Source organism: Podarcis tiliguerta (genome assembly GCF_965153285.1).
Source record: "Podarcis tiliguerta genome assembly, chromosome: 17".
NCBI classification, from domain to species: domain Eukaryota; kingdom Metazoa; phylum Chordata; class Lepidosauria; order Squamata; family Lacertidae; genus Podarcis; species Podarcis tiliguerta.
Window position 1 is genome coordinate 2,237,284 of NC_139550.1, and position 15,189 is coordinate 2,252,472.

Consider the following 15,189-nt stretch of genomic DNA (forward strand, 5'->3'; position numbering starts at 1 on the left):
GCAAAGCCACCCCAGGTGCCCGACCGGCTTGCTCCACCGCTGGGTGGTGCCTGAGGGAAGATGGCTCACCAATGGCTACTCAGTGAATTCTTGGCAGAGGCAAAATTCAAATCAGGAGCTCCTGATTCATAGCTTAGTCTGTTAACCACAATGCTACACTATTATTACTTCAACAGTGAAACGACTATCAATACTGATTCTAAATGCATGTTTAGAAAACCATAGAAATGCCAAGTGCGAAAGAATCACCTTTTTCAAACGTTATCCTTTCTGCCTGGATTTGTCCTCCGTCAGTAGGGAACAGATATCGGGTCGTCCCTGCAACTTGAATGGGATTCTCAGCCATATTGTATCCAAGAAACTAGGACAGAACAGTTGCAGGAAAAGGTAGAATTAGACAGAAGTTTTCAGCCAAGGAAAACTGGAATACTCTATCAGCAAGACGACTCCACCGCTGTTTTGTGACTCATGAAGTGTGTGGTTTTTTCGTGCATCAATTTATTTCTTTATAATCGAAATTATTTCAATAAAATATAAATATTTTGAAAACCCGGGAAGTGTGTGAATTCTGCCCTTTATATAGCTATCATCTATATGGCTCCCCTCTAAGAAAAAGTGGTGCAGAACAACAAGGTCCTCCCTTCCTCTGTAGCCACACATAACCAGAGAGCTTCCATACAGTGGTATTTGTTGGCTCTTGCATATGGCCATATTTTTATATTAAAAAAAAACACCTTGTGGAGTTTATTAAGAGATTTCATATACAGTGGTACCTCTGGATGTGAACGGGATCCGTTCCGGAGCCCCGTTCGCATCCTGAGCAGAGCGCAACTTGTGTCTGCATGTGCGCAGGTCGCGACTCGCCGCTTATGCCCATGCGTGTGACGTCATTTTGAGCATCTGCGCATGCTGCGAAACCCAGAAGTAACCCATTCCATTACTTCTGGGTTGCCGCAGGACGGAACCTGAAAAGATTTAACCCGAAGCTACTTTAACCCAAGGTATGACTATTTGCACACTTAAAAAAAGAAGCAGTTTTTGATAGGCTGCCATGGAGAGACAAGATATACAGGCACCATATGAAAAAAGGCAATATCTTCCTAATAGGAGTTACACACCTCATATTCTTTCACGGGTGGCTGCGGAGGGGTAATTTGTTTAGTTTGCCCTGCCAGCTTTGCCTGATCTTCAGTGTCTGGTGATTTAGCCGACTCTGGTGATCTGGACGGCGATTTTTTTTCTTTGTTCGTTTTCTTTTTGGATGCCTTTCCTTCGTCAGAGGCTGCTTGCTCCTTACTCTGGCCTTTTTTCTTGCCAGGTTTCTCCTTCTTCTCGGCTTTTTTTAATTCTTTCAACCGCTCTTCCTCTAACAGCCGCTCCTGCTCTTCCTTCCAAGCCTGTCCAAACAATTAAGACTTCAGCGCCTAAATTAACATGATGGTCTTGACTTTGCAGCGCATGGAAAACCTTTCGTTTCAACCTTTTTTTGAGTCACTATTGGATTACTTTTAGTTTAACCCTCCTTCCCTCCTTTTTAAAAATGTCAATATTTTAAGTGCTTTTAATATATTATTTAAAGCCCTGTAATTATCTGTTTCCAAAACTTTTCAATACAAACTGAAAGTGTGTGTGTACAGCTTATACAAAAAAAAAAAAAAAAATCATTACTATTATCACTCTGCAGCTTCTGTTGCTGTCATAAGTATGTTTTATTTATTTAAGCATTTATTTAATTTGTATACCGCCCTTCATCCAAAGATCTCAGGGCGATTCACAGCAAAAATATACAAGATAAAAACACAACATGCATAATAAAAACAGGAACAAAAACAAAACACCCTTAGGTGTATAAAAACACTCGGAACAAATGAAATTATTTTTGGATTAGGCTTTTCCCTTCCCTTTTTTGTTTTTTTGTTACCTTGAGAGAGTCATCTCTGACAAAAATGTTTTTTTCTTTCTCAACTGCAGGTTCTGGAGAAACGTCGACTTTACTTTTGGGAGGAGCTTTGAGAATTGAGATAAAGATAAAGCATCTTTGAGATAAAGATGAAAGCATCTTCAAATGTATGTTGCAACAGCAACTACCAGCTACCAAGAAAGATTTGTTAAAAGAGCGATAGAACAAATGCAACGCCAAAGCTTAAAAAGTAGAGCTCAAATTCCCATGTTTGGCACAAGCCATCTGGCTATTACTCTATCTCTTTCCATCATCTCATATGCTCCCTTATACTCTGAAAAAAATCATTTAAAGGCACATTAATTTTAACTTGGCAACATTTATTTGTAAGCTACATTAAAGTTTGGAGATCACGGGCCAAATTTCCTTGAGCTGTAAAAGAAAAATGTCTTCAATCTTAATAATGAGCTGGTGTGCAAGCCCTGGTAGGAGTCAATAAAGGGAGACCCCTAAGATGCAGAAATAACAACAAGAAACATATCGGTCACATACTATGGGCAAAAGACACTTTGTATCACCATCCACTGCATACTGCAATTACACATTCACAAATCACACAGCAACCCCTCTCTCATACTCCAATCTCACTAGCTATGAGGTTTGAAAAAAGGACTTTAGCCACTTTGGAAACAAATTGGAGGGGATGGGTGAGTTTCTTGCAGAGATGGAATGGTTAACCCTTCCCCACCAGCTACAATATCCAAGTCAACCACTGTCTCCAAACAATTAGGCTTGGAGAAAACTCTTCTATAGCAAGCAAACAAAGGTTTATTTCCAAGCCTAATTGCAGCAAGAGGGGTTATCCTTTCCCATCCCCCAGCTGTGCCCTTCTGAAAACAATCCTCCCCTGCTGCAGGTAGGCTTGAACAAAGCCTTCTATGGCACCCAAAACAAGGCCTTTGGGTGGGCCATTCCCTAACACAGGTAAATGGAGCTGGCTTATATAATTTGCTGCATGCTTCCATTCATGCCTAGAGATTGCAAGTTGTTTTCTGAATAAGAACATGGCTAAGACTGCAGTCTTATTACACATGCTTACCTGGCCCACTGAACTTACCTCTGAGTAGGCATATGCAGTAAACTTACTTTTGGACTTCTTCTGCGCAGCACCCTTTTTGCCAGTAGGTGGGGACTTGACTTCGACAGGTGCTTTTTCTGCTAACTCTTTAGCTAACCTAAGAGCTTCCAGTTCTTTTGCCATTTTTTCTTCCTGATATTTAACTTCTTCTCTTACTATCCATTCATCTATGGAAGCAGCCACCAATTCCAGGTAATTCCTGGAAAAAAGAATTTCTACTATTATCGATAAGAAAACACAGTGATCAAGAATCTTTGCCTTCTCTTATGAAATAATTAAAACCCTTAAATAGTTTATATTGCATTTTATGCAATATAATATACTGCATTATTAACTCTGTGGATTATTAAAAAAAAACGATTATGCAAATCGGATCTGCACAGCAGCTGACGAAATGGTTCACCTCTGGAAACTGGTGGCTGCTATGGGGTGACAGAAAGGGAACTTGCATGCTTGACTTTTTGCAGTTTCAATCAGCACTGTGCAAGTGTGCATCTGCTTACTAGCTAGATGTGTGCTGTATGTAAACATGAGATGCTAGCACAGGCAATGGAAGCTGGTCAGCCATGCATCTGCACAGGGCAGACTAAGCTATCCTTTTCCTTCCTCACTTGTCCACCATTGCTTTCGGTTAAGGACATTAATTCTCACTCTTAAGAGCACAAAGCCCCAAATGCTGCAACCTTTCCACATCCGGGAGTTGCTTCTGTTCCTTGATCATTTGGGTTGCCCCATACTGAATGTTTTCCAACTCTGCAATATCCAGTTTCTGAGGTGTGAAGGGACACGGGTGGTGCTGTGGGTTAAACCACAGAGCCTAGGACTTGCTGATCAGAAGGTCGGCGGTTCGAATCCCTGCGACGGGGTGAGCTCCCGTTGCTCAGTCCCAGCTCTTGCCAACCTAGCAGTTCGAAAGCACATCAAAGTGCAAGTAGATAAATAGGTACCGCTCCAGCGGGAAGGTAAACAGTGTTTCCGTGTGCTGCTCTGGTTCGCCAGAAGCGGCTTAGTCCTGCTGGCCACATGACCCGGAAGCTGTACGCCGGCTCCCTCGGCCAGTAAAGCGAGATAAACGCCGCAACCCCGGAGTCGGCCACGACTGGACCTAATGGTCAGGGGTCCCTTTACCTTTAAGCAGAACAATACTGTGATCAAAGAGTAGTCACGCCATACAATCACGCTTTATGGCATTGGCAAATTTATTTTCAGTCCCCTTCCTCATGTTCCTTAATGTGAATTTGCCTTTTTCACAGCTGCCACCCACTAGGTCAACATACTCATCAAACTCTGCACTATGCTTCATTCCAGGTCCCTCACTACCTATTCCATATATTCAAAATGAAGTGTTTTGGGGTTGGAGTTTTTTGCAGCAATGTGCACCTGTTTACACTTGCTTGCACTTGCCATTCTCATCATGAATCACCATCATCTCCTTTTCATGCTGTATTCCATGCCTATGTCTTCTGGGCTATTTGGAGGCATTGCCTGAAGAACCTCTCACCTGAATCCAACGTCAGAATGCAACGCAACATTCCAGGACTCTTCAAACTGGCAACGTTGGTTCATAGGATTATGAAGGACTATCAGCAAGGAGTTATCTTGAGTGTGGTAATAGGAATCAATGCATTTGTAATGCTGGATTGCATTGTGAAGAACCTGAGAACGAAAGGAAAGCATAACTCAACTTTTGTAAGTGACTGGCAATGGGGAAAGGGGCATTCGGGGGGAACAGTTTTAACATAAAAAACGTATTTATAGCATATTTAACGTAATGTTTTGTGTAACTAATACTAGACATTGATTGCGCAGATGGTGACCACCATCAGGAAAGAGACAAGGAAAGTGCAATCTAGTTGCTTTTGCTTGTAGCAGCTTTCAATACCATTGAGCAGTTTATCCTCCCGCACAGTTTCCATGGCTTGGTGGCACAGTGTTACTGTGGCTATTATTGATTTCATTTATTGAATTTGTTAGTTGTTTTATCTTGCCCAGGGCATCCTGAAGGTTCCATTCCTACCTACAGGGTTCAATTCAGAAAATACTGTTGGAAGATTACATGTCTACCCACTAGCAGTTGGCCACAGGGCACTATTCTTATTTCCAATGTTGTTTAATATCTCTATAAAGGCATTGGATCTGGCATTAGGAGATTTAGGGTCCAGTGTCATTAACATGCTGATGCCACCAGCTCTATCTTACCTAATATACAGGCTCTGTGACAGGTTGATTGTATCATGTGTACGCAAATATATTTTATTTCAGAAGAGCTATGATGGAAGAGTAACTCCCCCTCTGCCCATAAAAAGGTGCCCAGCAAGTTCTTCACATGTAAATAAGAGAAGGAACATCTGTTTTACTAAGTCCTGTGTGACCTATTTTTTGTATCAAGGGAAAGGACACTCATAGAAGTCAAGGTGGGCACAGTAAATAACACCTCTACTCTTCCCAACAAGCAATACCTATAATGATATCCAACATAAAGCAGAATACAAAGACAGTTTCCCCTGCTTTGGTGACAGGCGTGCAATTAAGATTTAAAAGGGTTGCTAAATGCAAATGCTTAAGAAACATCACTCATCAGCTTTGCATCTGAAGCAGGGGTATAGAAATGAAATGCTCGATATCCTTTTCTGTTGTCCCCCCCCCCACTATATCATAAAGAAAAAGCAGCTAAAAATACCTGGAAGAGAAGGTGTGGTTGAAAATGTTCTGCAAAACTCCAGTCTTTCAAACACCGCTGCTGGGTCTCCTGTATGGCAACTAATTCTGTATCTGTATCTGTATTTGAACGTATCTGAAGAAACACCAAGAGGTATAAAACAATCGCATATAACGAAGGCCACAGAGAAGGGGTTTAAGGAGTGGTTGGATGGCCATCTGTCATGCATGATCCAGTTGAGATTCCTGCATTGCTAGGAGTTGTACTAGATAATCCTCAGGGCTCCTTTCCAACTCTACAGTTCTAAGATTCTAACTTTTTTTTTTTTTTTTGGCTTGGGAATCACAACACTAATTTTTAATTTGGTAAATGGGAAGACTTGGACAGATACTTCCAGATAAGCATCAACACCCATCCTGACACAAACTATCACATAGATCCGCTCTCAAATAATCTATCCGAGTAAGTTTGTCATGGATCTGTTCAGATAAAGGAGAAAGCTGCCACTAAGAATGGAAGCGGGAATGGAATGTGTCACCTGCCTCTCCTTTCATTAAAAAACTCAATACAGAAGTAAAAAAGTGGGAGGGATGGGGGACGGACACCTGGCTGTGAGACCAGAAAGAACTAACAGAATTAATTAGTTCCCCAAAATGCCTACTAATAGGATTTATTACAGCTCAGTCTGTTTTGGAACACAGGTTTTTTCTTCAAGAGCAATCTTGAACTTTCAAATTATATAAAGCAATGGAAACAGCTTCAACAAATACTAGCTGACCGCAACCCCAGAGTTATTCACGACTGGACTTAGTTAAGGGGTCAGGGGTCCTTTGCCTTTACCTTTAAGTCTAGAGAACTGCCCATACTGAAAGGAGACAGAATCGCAGGCAGCACAGAATGATAATGGGTAAGAATTTTTAACTGGTTGTGATTTTAGAGTACAACAACGTGGCATTAGAAGATCCTATTCTACTTTTATTAGCGTACATATAATCTTTAAGAGGAAAGGTTTTGAATCACCAAAGAGCATCCATCTATTATATATACATTTGAAGTTAAAAATGCACCGAAAATTCTCAGCTACCATAATTCACATGTACAGACTCCACTTTCATATCATACTGTAAAGCACATTTCAACTTCAGTATTTCTTACCTTATTTTCAAGAGACGCGTTGAGATCACTCTTACATTCAGCAACCCGATCTGAAAAATAAAGCTAAATAGATGGATGGATGGATAGATAAGAGATGCATACACTAAAACACCCACACAGACATATTTTATCTTTTCATCTGGTTGTTTGGCTGTTCCTGTTGCTTAAATGCTGGTGGCACAATCTCCGTCCTGCTCTACCCTGATAAACGGTCTCTACGTTTTTCAGAGCACCAGCTTGCCTCTTTCTCACAACATTCCTCTCTCTTAATAATAATGTCTGTTTATTATAAGGATTTCCCCCGAAAATCCTTGGGTCAGCAAGTGAATGAACCGGGAGCGAGGATGTGCTTCTTTATGGTGCAATCCCATTCAAAAGAAATCAATGGACTTTACTCCCAGTATATAGAATGGTAGCCTTAATTCTTTTTCTCCTTAATCTGAAATGGACAATCCTTGTGTCTTCATGTTTCACATACACACATACTCTTTAACAACGAATGAGAAGCGAGGGTGCACGTCTGACCAATGTAATTGGCAGAGCCTGTGTGATGCCACAGCCAATTGGCTCATGTAGCGTTCCCCCTGTTTAGCTCTGACACCTAAGCTGTGCTGTGTGCAAGGATTGCACCTAGCTTTTTCCGGTAGGAAGACTGGACCCAGGACCACCTGTTTATGAGCTCTGCTGCACTACACGGCTTGCATTCTTATTGCAGCTTTTTTGCATAGCTAAGTTTGTGGACTGGCAGCTACACTCTACTGATGGGAGTGCATAGGAGCCTGACTATGCAACAGTCTAGCATAAACTAGCTGCTGGTTCTGCCTGCTGGGATATGAGTGCTCAGCAGCTGCAAACTAGCAGCTCATTGTTTACATCGTGTGATTCATCTGATGTTTCTGAGCGTGAGACAGGATGTTCAACGCTCTTCTCAGGGTTGTGTTCTCAGTGTAACTTGAGACCTTCCTGTTGTTGCTGTAAAGGGGGAGTCAGTGTGTTGTACGGAGGTTTCTGAGAGAGCAGACATGTTTTGTACAGTGTACAGTCCGGGAATAAAGTAGAATGAGTCAGACTACTTCCAGACTGTTTTCTTTCTCCTGCTGACATGCAAGGCGGAAGGGAGTGTGCATCTCTCAAGAGGGAGGTGTCGCTTATTTCAGATCTTCCTGGACTGACCGAAGACCAGCCAGGGGCAGATCAATGGCAACAGGCCCCAGTGCCTGGAAAGAGGAGTCAGCCTTTCCCGAGGGGGCCGTTTCCCAACACTGCCGGCCCGCTGGATTGCCTTGTGATTCTTTAAGGAACCTAACTGGCTTTCAGGGATAAGCTTTGCTTAGCTGTTGGTATTCTCTGTAGATAGCTTGCTAATATGGGTGTATTTTGGCAGACTGATCACCGATGAGACAAATAAGTGCTTTGTTTTAACACCAAAGTGAAGACAGAGGGGAAGGGAAAGAGGCTCTTTCCAAATAAAGCATACCTGAATTGTAAAGTCCTGATGGTCTCTTAATACCGTTGTCAAATGAAAAAGAGAAAAATTGTCGACTACGAAAAGCACTGTCAGTGAAAAGCCCTATGAACAGGAGGTGCAAATCAGAAAAATTCCAAAGTCAGAATGGGAGTTCCCTAATCTCCAGTTTAAGTTTCAACATTCAAAGTGGGAGCACAGAAACAATGTGGGAAAAGGAGATTGGCCTCCTGTGGACTCTGGCGGCATCACGTGGTCTGTGATTAGTGCAGCTGCTCATCTGCAGCATGGCCTGAGGGCAAGTGGACTGTGGAGAGGGACTGACCTCTGGAAAATGTTAAATATGGACCATGACTTCACTGTGAAGGAGAATGAAGGCAGGTCGAATAACTTTGAATCTTTTCGGCTCTGAAGGAATATCATAAATAGACTAAAAATGGTAAGAGCAAAAGAGAATACAGTGACCTATACAGTACTATAAGACTCAGGTTTCTGACAGCATCAGCACAGTTCCCTAGCTATGTTTACTTGGAAGAATCTTCAACAGTGCTTATCCCTTAGTACTTGTGTTTAGGATTGTAGCCATCTCCAAACATATACCACATTAACAAGCTCAGTATAAATTCCTTTAACAGCTGTTGTTGGCATGTGTCTATTTTGGGAGACAAGGGAGGAGTACATCTTTGGGAGTAAAGTCAAACCACTGGAGAGTTACGGTGCCTGCTGTGCCTATAGAGACCAGTATGGGAGAGACATGTTTCATTGCAGGTGGGGCAGATGAAGGCACTAGTAGAGATGCACCATGGTGTGTTTTCTCTCTGTGTGTTCTTAAGTAGCACACTTGCATTCTTTAGTACTGTACAGTGGTACCTCGGGTTAAGTACTTAATTCGTTCTGGAGGTCTGTTCTTAACCTGAAGCACCACTTTAGCTAATGGGGCCCACCACTGCTGCTGCGCCGCCGGAGCATAATTTCTGTTCTCATCCTGAAGCAAAGTTCTGAACCCGAGGTATTATTTCTGGGTTAGCGGAGTCTGTAACCTGAAGCGTATGTAACCCGAGGTACCCCTGTAATCTGTTTTATGACCTCAGCATTCTCTCATCCTACTCTGTGGCAAATATAGATCAGGCCCTAGGTGTCAAACTTTTTCTTCCTTATTCTAACCACCTTGCCTTTAAATCCTCTTCTGACTCTGACTCTTAGCCCTCATCATCCCTGCTTAGCTAGGATACTTCCATCTCTTTCATCCTTTGGCTAACAACACTTGGCTTTCTCCTATCTCTAGCTCTTCTTTTAGGTTTTTCAAAAGAACCACTTTCTCTGTGATCTGTGCAATCTTGGAGATGCCACAGGTCACCACTTCAGAGCAGAAGTCTGCTCCAGCAATTTTGCTTTGGGTGTGGACCAAGGCAAGCACTGGCCATGCTGGGAAATGTATCTCTTGGCCAAGATGACTTACAAAGCATTCTCTAAAATCCCTTTTTGAACTTGTGCCTTTACTGCCCTTTGTTGCAGCAGCAAATGTATATACATCTTTCAGTAAGAAGTCTAGCAATAACACGCACCGTTTTAATACATGGTTATGAATTTTTCTTGATTTTCCTGTTTTATCTTTCATAAACAGCTTTGAGGTATGTGTTTTTAAAACAATCAAGTGATATATAAATTTCATTAAATAAATAAAAAAATTATGATAACCTCCGTACCTGATTTGGTCAGATACTCTTCCTGTGATATTTTTAGGTCCATCAATTCTTGTCTCAGTTGTCTGGCAAACTCAGCAGGATTATCCCATGGGATGTAAGAAATCTCATCACCACCACCAAGCATTCTGCCACAGCCTTCTAGCTGTCCAGAGTCATCTACCTTTGTCAGCCTCAGACTTTCAAATGTAAACACTTTAAAAGCTCGCTCTATTTCAGCCCAGTTCATGTGTTCTGTAGAAAATCAAGGCACAGAAAGTAAACTCGGCGATGTCAGCAAAGTGTGTCCCATGATGAGATATTTTTCCTACGGGCACTGGTCACTTTTCATTGATATACAGGAATCCCTCCCACTTGCGCATGGTCGACTCATGCGCATCCGTGTATATGTGTGGTGCCAGGAAATAGTAATTTAATTCATACCAGGAAATGAAGGGAGAGAGCTGGTGTCAGGGGCTGGATTGAGGAGGAATTGTGGGAGCCCCCCCCCCTTTCTGAACCTTCCCAAGGGCAGGAGGACAGTATTGATTTAGAACAGTGGTTTGCAGAGGGGAATAGCCCAGAGGGGGAAAGCTGGGAAATACTAGGTGAGGAACAGCTAGAAGAGGAAATGCCAGGAGAGAGACAGCTGGCAGATTCAGTGTCCTTGCAAAGAATCCCTAACCCCTCTTCGCCTAGACTAGATGGGCTTTGAGAGCGATAGAACAGAAAGGGTAATGGCAACAAGCTCAAATTACCAGATGTAGGAGTGACATAGATTAATAGGGACGGAGGGGGTTCACCTTAACTGGGAGCAACGCCATTTCTAGAGAGATATGCATTCCTTTCTCTCTCACTGTGATTATTAAAAAAACTAACTGGTAAGAATGCTCCTTTTGTTTGATCTGCTTATTTACTGCCACCAGGGGAGGGATCCGGTCCCGCAAAGCCTGACAGCTGGAGAGTTCTCGTGGCTTGTGAGGAGACCCGTCCCGGAGCTCGAAGAGGACTTCAGTAAGGGTAGGGAAGGGACTGGAGGCACAGCAGGGCTTTGTTTAGGCTGCTCAGCCTCCCTGCCTAACACCTGACATGTGGGGTAGCACAGCAGCAGCATAGAGCTGGGCGATACCTGGTTTTCAACATTGTGATAGATCAGCAGCTGAATAATAATAAATAAATATAATAAATTTTATTTATACCCCGCCCTCCCCAGCCAAAGCTGGGCTAAGGGCGGCTAACAACAATAAAAACAATCCAACATTCTAAAAACTTTTCTAAAAATACTAAAAAACTTTCTAAAACATTCTAAAAAACTTTTCTAAAACAACATTCTAAAAATATGTACTGATATATCACGATGTCTGGAATTGCCCAACCCTATCACTCCTGCTCACCTCTCAGCTGATCAAGGCAATTTGAACTGGCGATACATTGTGGCTTCCTGGCAGCCGCCAGCACAGCTCAGGCAGGCAGGCGGGAATGAGGTGCCAGCAGCGGCTGGGGAGCCGCAATGTACTGCCAGCTCAAAAAGTCTGAAACTGGTATCGTGGTTTGAAGGCCATACCAGTTTCAGACAATCGCAATATCGCCCAGCTCTACAGCTACTTTTCCACACATTGTCCAGGCAGCCCCAGGGCTTCAATTCCAGTTGTGGATCTTTCTTAGTACAGTATTTTTTAATCTGGGTTGCAGAGAGAGTGGCAGAGCGGGCATTTAAAGGGTGTTTAGAGGGTGATCCCCACTTATGTGATTTCCACTTATGCACGTGGGGCACTGGAACGTAACCCCTGCATAAGTGGGGAGTCGCTTGTACTGTGAAGGAGTGCAAATATCCAGAGTGTGGGGTCAGGTGGGATTACTATGAGGAATTATAAAATATGCATCAAGCCATTGTGTCCACGATGAATGCATTGTGTTGACTGGGTTTGATACATTGGCAATAATTTCTGACCCACAACCTTCTGCATCTCTGGCCATTTTCTCTACTGTCCATTTCTCTTGCTTGACAAGTCACGTTCACAGCCCAGTTGCTTTGCCAGGCATGCATCCTGGGCCATAGAGATAGTGGGCAAGTTTCTTTGATGTAGCTTTTCTGATATGTTAATCCTAGGATGTTAATCTTAGGGCCAGGAAACAGATCTCACATGAAGGTGATAATGATTGCTGTCCTCCTGGCCATCCTTCTTATCATGTATATTGCTTGTTTATCACCTCAGGGGTTGCCAAATGTACTCCTTTGTAGTTCTGTTCTTTGTTTACCCCAGAAATATGTGTGCTTAATTAATTTTGGTAGTTTAACTTTCCCCCACTGGGGTTTGTTGAACTGCTCAGAAGAAATCTGATTGGTTCTTACAAACACTCTGTAAAAAGTTCTTTTGTGAATAAAACGACCTGGGCCGAGGGGTAGAGAGAGAGAGAGAGAAATTATTATACGCACCTGTCAGGGGTTCAGGAGCAGAGGCACAGGAGAGGGAGGAAATGGAGAGCGAAGGGGAGGAGTCCGAAGGAAATGTCAGCGATGACAGCGATCCGAGGTCTCTGAGTCTGTCCAGTGAATCAGAGGATTCACAAAAAGGGGCTCCCATGGTCAGGGCAAGGGGAGTACCCAGGGGGGCACTTCAGGGAGAAGGGGCCAGAGGGGACTCAGAGAGCAGCAGCTGGAAATCTGGACCAGCGTCCACACCAGAGGGAAGTAGGGGGGAGGAGTCCCAGACATCGGGATCAGGCGGCGCGCTACCAGCGGGAGAACATGAGGCAGGATTGACCACGCCTCCGTCAGGGAGCGAGGAAACGGTTAAGAGGAAGGTTAAACGTGCGCGCGCGCCAAGTTCAAATGTACAGGAAGGCGGCACAGTTGGCAGCCCGGGTAGGGAGCCAAGTCCTAAAGCCCGCCGAAGAGAGCGGGAGGAGTCAGGAGGGTCAACGTCTGCGTCAGAGGAGTCCAGGAGGGAGGAGACCCCAGGGGGCAGCAGGACCCAGAGGAGAAAGGAGAGAAGGGAGAGGTGGAGTAAGATTAGAGTCTTAAACTGGTGTACAGGGGGCGGAGATTCAGACGGAGCTTCGCCGGTCTAGACTCTAGACGTAGAGCTGGGGCGCTGAGGCTTGGAAATGGAAACTATTCTTCAATAAAGACTTTGATACTTTACTACCGGCTAGCGTTGGTCCTTTGTGAGCTGGGACCAGGAGCCAGCTCTGACAGCACCCTTCCCAGAGTCTTGCTGGTTCAAGCCTCTGTGTGTATTCTTATTAATCAGACTTCAATCCTTCCTTTACTTTGTGAACGCCTCAGTACTGTACGCGGGTGGCGCTGTGGGTTAAAGCCTCAGTGCCTAGGGCTTGCCGATCGAAAGGTCGGCGGTTCGAATCCCCGCGGCGGGGTGCGCTCCCGTTGTTCGGTCCCAGCGCCTGCCAACCTAGCAGTTCGAAAGCACTCCCGGGTGCAAGTAGATAAATAGGGACCGCTTACTAGCGGGAAGGTAAACGGCGTTTCCGTGTGCGGCTCTGGCTCGCCAGAGCAGCGATGTCACGCTGGCCACGTGACCCGGAAGTGTCTTCGGACAGCGCTGGCCCCCGGCCTCTTGAGTGAGATGAGCGCACAACCCTAGAGTCTGTCAAGACTGGCCCGTACAGGCAGGGGTACCTTTACCTTTACCTTTACAGTACTGTACTGTACTATACTACCTATTTTTAAAAATACAATGTACGGCTTACAGCCCAGACTTATGAACTGGGGAAAGGATTCAGGAACAAGACGAGCAATGACTTGCCCTGCAACAAGTGAAGCACAGTCCCTTAGTGCCTGGCAACCGAGCAGAATTAAAGACAATTGTACCCTATTTACCAGGAAACCTCTCTTATTACCATTTACAGTTCACACTTGTACCAGCCTCTTTAGGCCAAGGGAGGCCTATAATACATTAAACAAGGTGTGAAGGGACTCAAACCTTTACCTGGTCCTATAAAAATACCTTATAACAACCTTTTCGGACTTGGGGGGAAACTGTTTACAGTAAAGGAAGCATCTTACCGCTAGTGCAATAGTGCATGAGCTCATGGATTCTGGCAAGGCGTCTGGTATTGGTTCCAGGTGGAGGAAGAGGGAATTTAAGAAGATCCATCAAAGGCAGTTTGCACATCATTTCATCTTCAACCTTGGCTGGGTCTAAACCACCCTGCATCTGAAACCAAGAAATAAAGAAACAAATATTAACCAATGTTAATGCCCTATATATCCTACAGAAAAATATTCCTGAACTTGAAAATGTAACTGAAAACTGGCACATAGAAATTTTGGAGGGGGACACAAGTATGCCGTAGTTTACACCCATAATGCAATCCCATATATGCTTGCTGTCACTTCTCTGCATGCAATATTGTGGCAGCACATACGCTTTTAAACTCCCTGCCTATAGATATCAAGCAGGCACCTTCGCTGTATTCTTTTTGGCGTCTGTGAAAAACAGACAATGCTAATGGGAATTTAATGTTTTAGTATTTTTAAACGTATGTTTTAAATCTTAATAATACAGTTGTACCTTGGTTCTCGAATGCCTTGGTACTCGTACGTTTTGGCTCCCGAATGCTGCAAACCCGGAAGTAATTGTTCTGGTTTGTGAACATTTTTCAGAAGTTGAATGTCCGATGCAGCTTCTGCTTGACTGCAGGAAACTCCTGCAGCCAATTGGAAGCTGCGCCTTGGTTTTTGAATGGTTTTGGGAGTCGAAGGGACTCCCAGAATGGATTACGTTCAGGAACCAAGGTACCACTGTAATTATTATTATTATTTCTCCCTGATTTTGTGGTTTTATCTTTTGTTAACCACTTTTAAATAAGATATTATTGTAAAAAAAAAAAAAAAAACTTTTAGGAGCAGAATGAAATTTTATTTGAATGTCAGATCTTAGTGAATAGAAAGCTCTGTAACCGGCAAAAACTATTTTCTTTAAAGTGTTATGTTCTCATATATATATATATATATATATATATATATATGCAGGTTTTGGTGTCCTCGGGTGTCTTCCCGTGTAAAAGTTGGGGTGTCTAGGCGACGTTTCGACGAGGTCTCACTCGTCATCTTCAGGCTGGTGCTTTCGGCTTCTTGTTACTGGAACAGAGCAGGATCTCAGTGTTTGAGTTCCTATAAATACTGTTGAGGAGGTGTGGTGTATAGCCTCCAATGTTCTGGGCAGA

General features: G+C 43.6%; 1 protein-coding gene across 2 annotated transcripts in view; it reads right to left on the reverse strand.

Annotated features, from left to right (window-relative positions):
* SPAG17 (sperm associated antigen 17) overlaps positions 1-15,189 on the reverse strand; it is a 73,359-nt gene that overhangs the window by 34,553 nt on the left and 23,617 nt on the right. Inside the window, exons 13-22 of one of the 2 annotated variants that reach the window (XM_083419189.1) lie at positions 14,027-14,177; positions 10,024-10,254; positions 8,330-8,422; positions 6,853-6,902; positions 5,719-5,832; positions 4,540-4,694; positions 3,047-3,237; positions 1,922-2,007; positions 1,119-1,397; positions 250-361 (exon numbers count right to left, since the gene is read on the reverse strand). In XM_083419189.1, coding sequence (XP_083275315.1) covers positions 250-361; positions 1,119-1,397; positions 1,922-2,007; positions 3,047-3,237; positions 4,540-4,694; positions 5,719-5,832; positions 6,853-6,902; positions 8,330-8,422; positions 10,024-10,254; positions 14,027-14,177 — 1,462 coding nt within the window. The remainder of the gene's footprint in view (positions 1-249; positions 362-1,118; positions 1,398-1,921; positions 2,008-3,046; positions 3,238-4,539; positions 4,695-5,718; positions 5,833-6,852; positions 6,903-8,329; positions 8,423-10,023; positions 10,255-14,026; positions 14,178-15,189) is intronic. The other variant, XM_083419190.1, reaches the window with a different exon arrangement.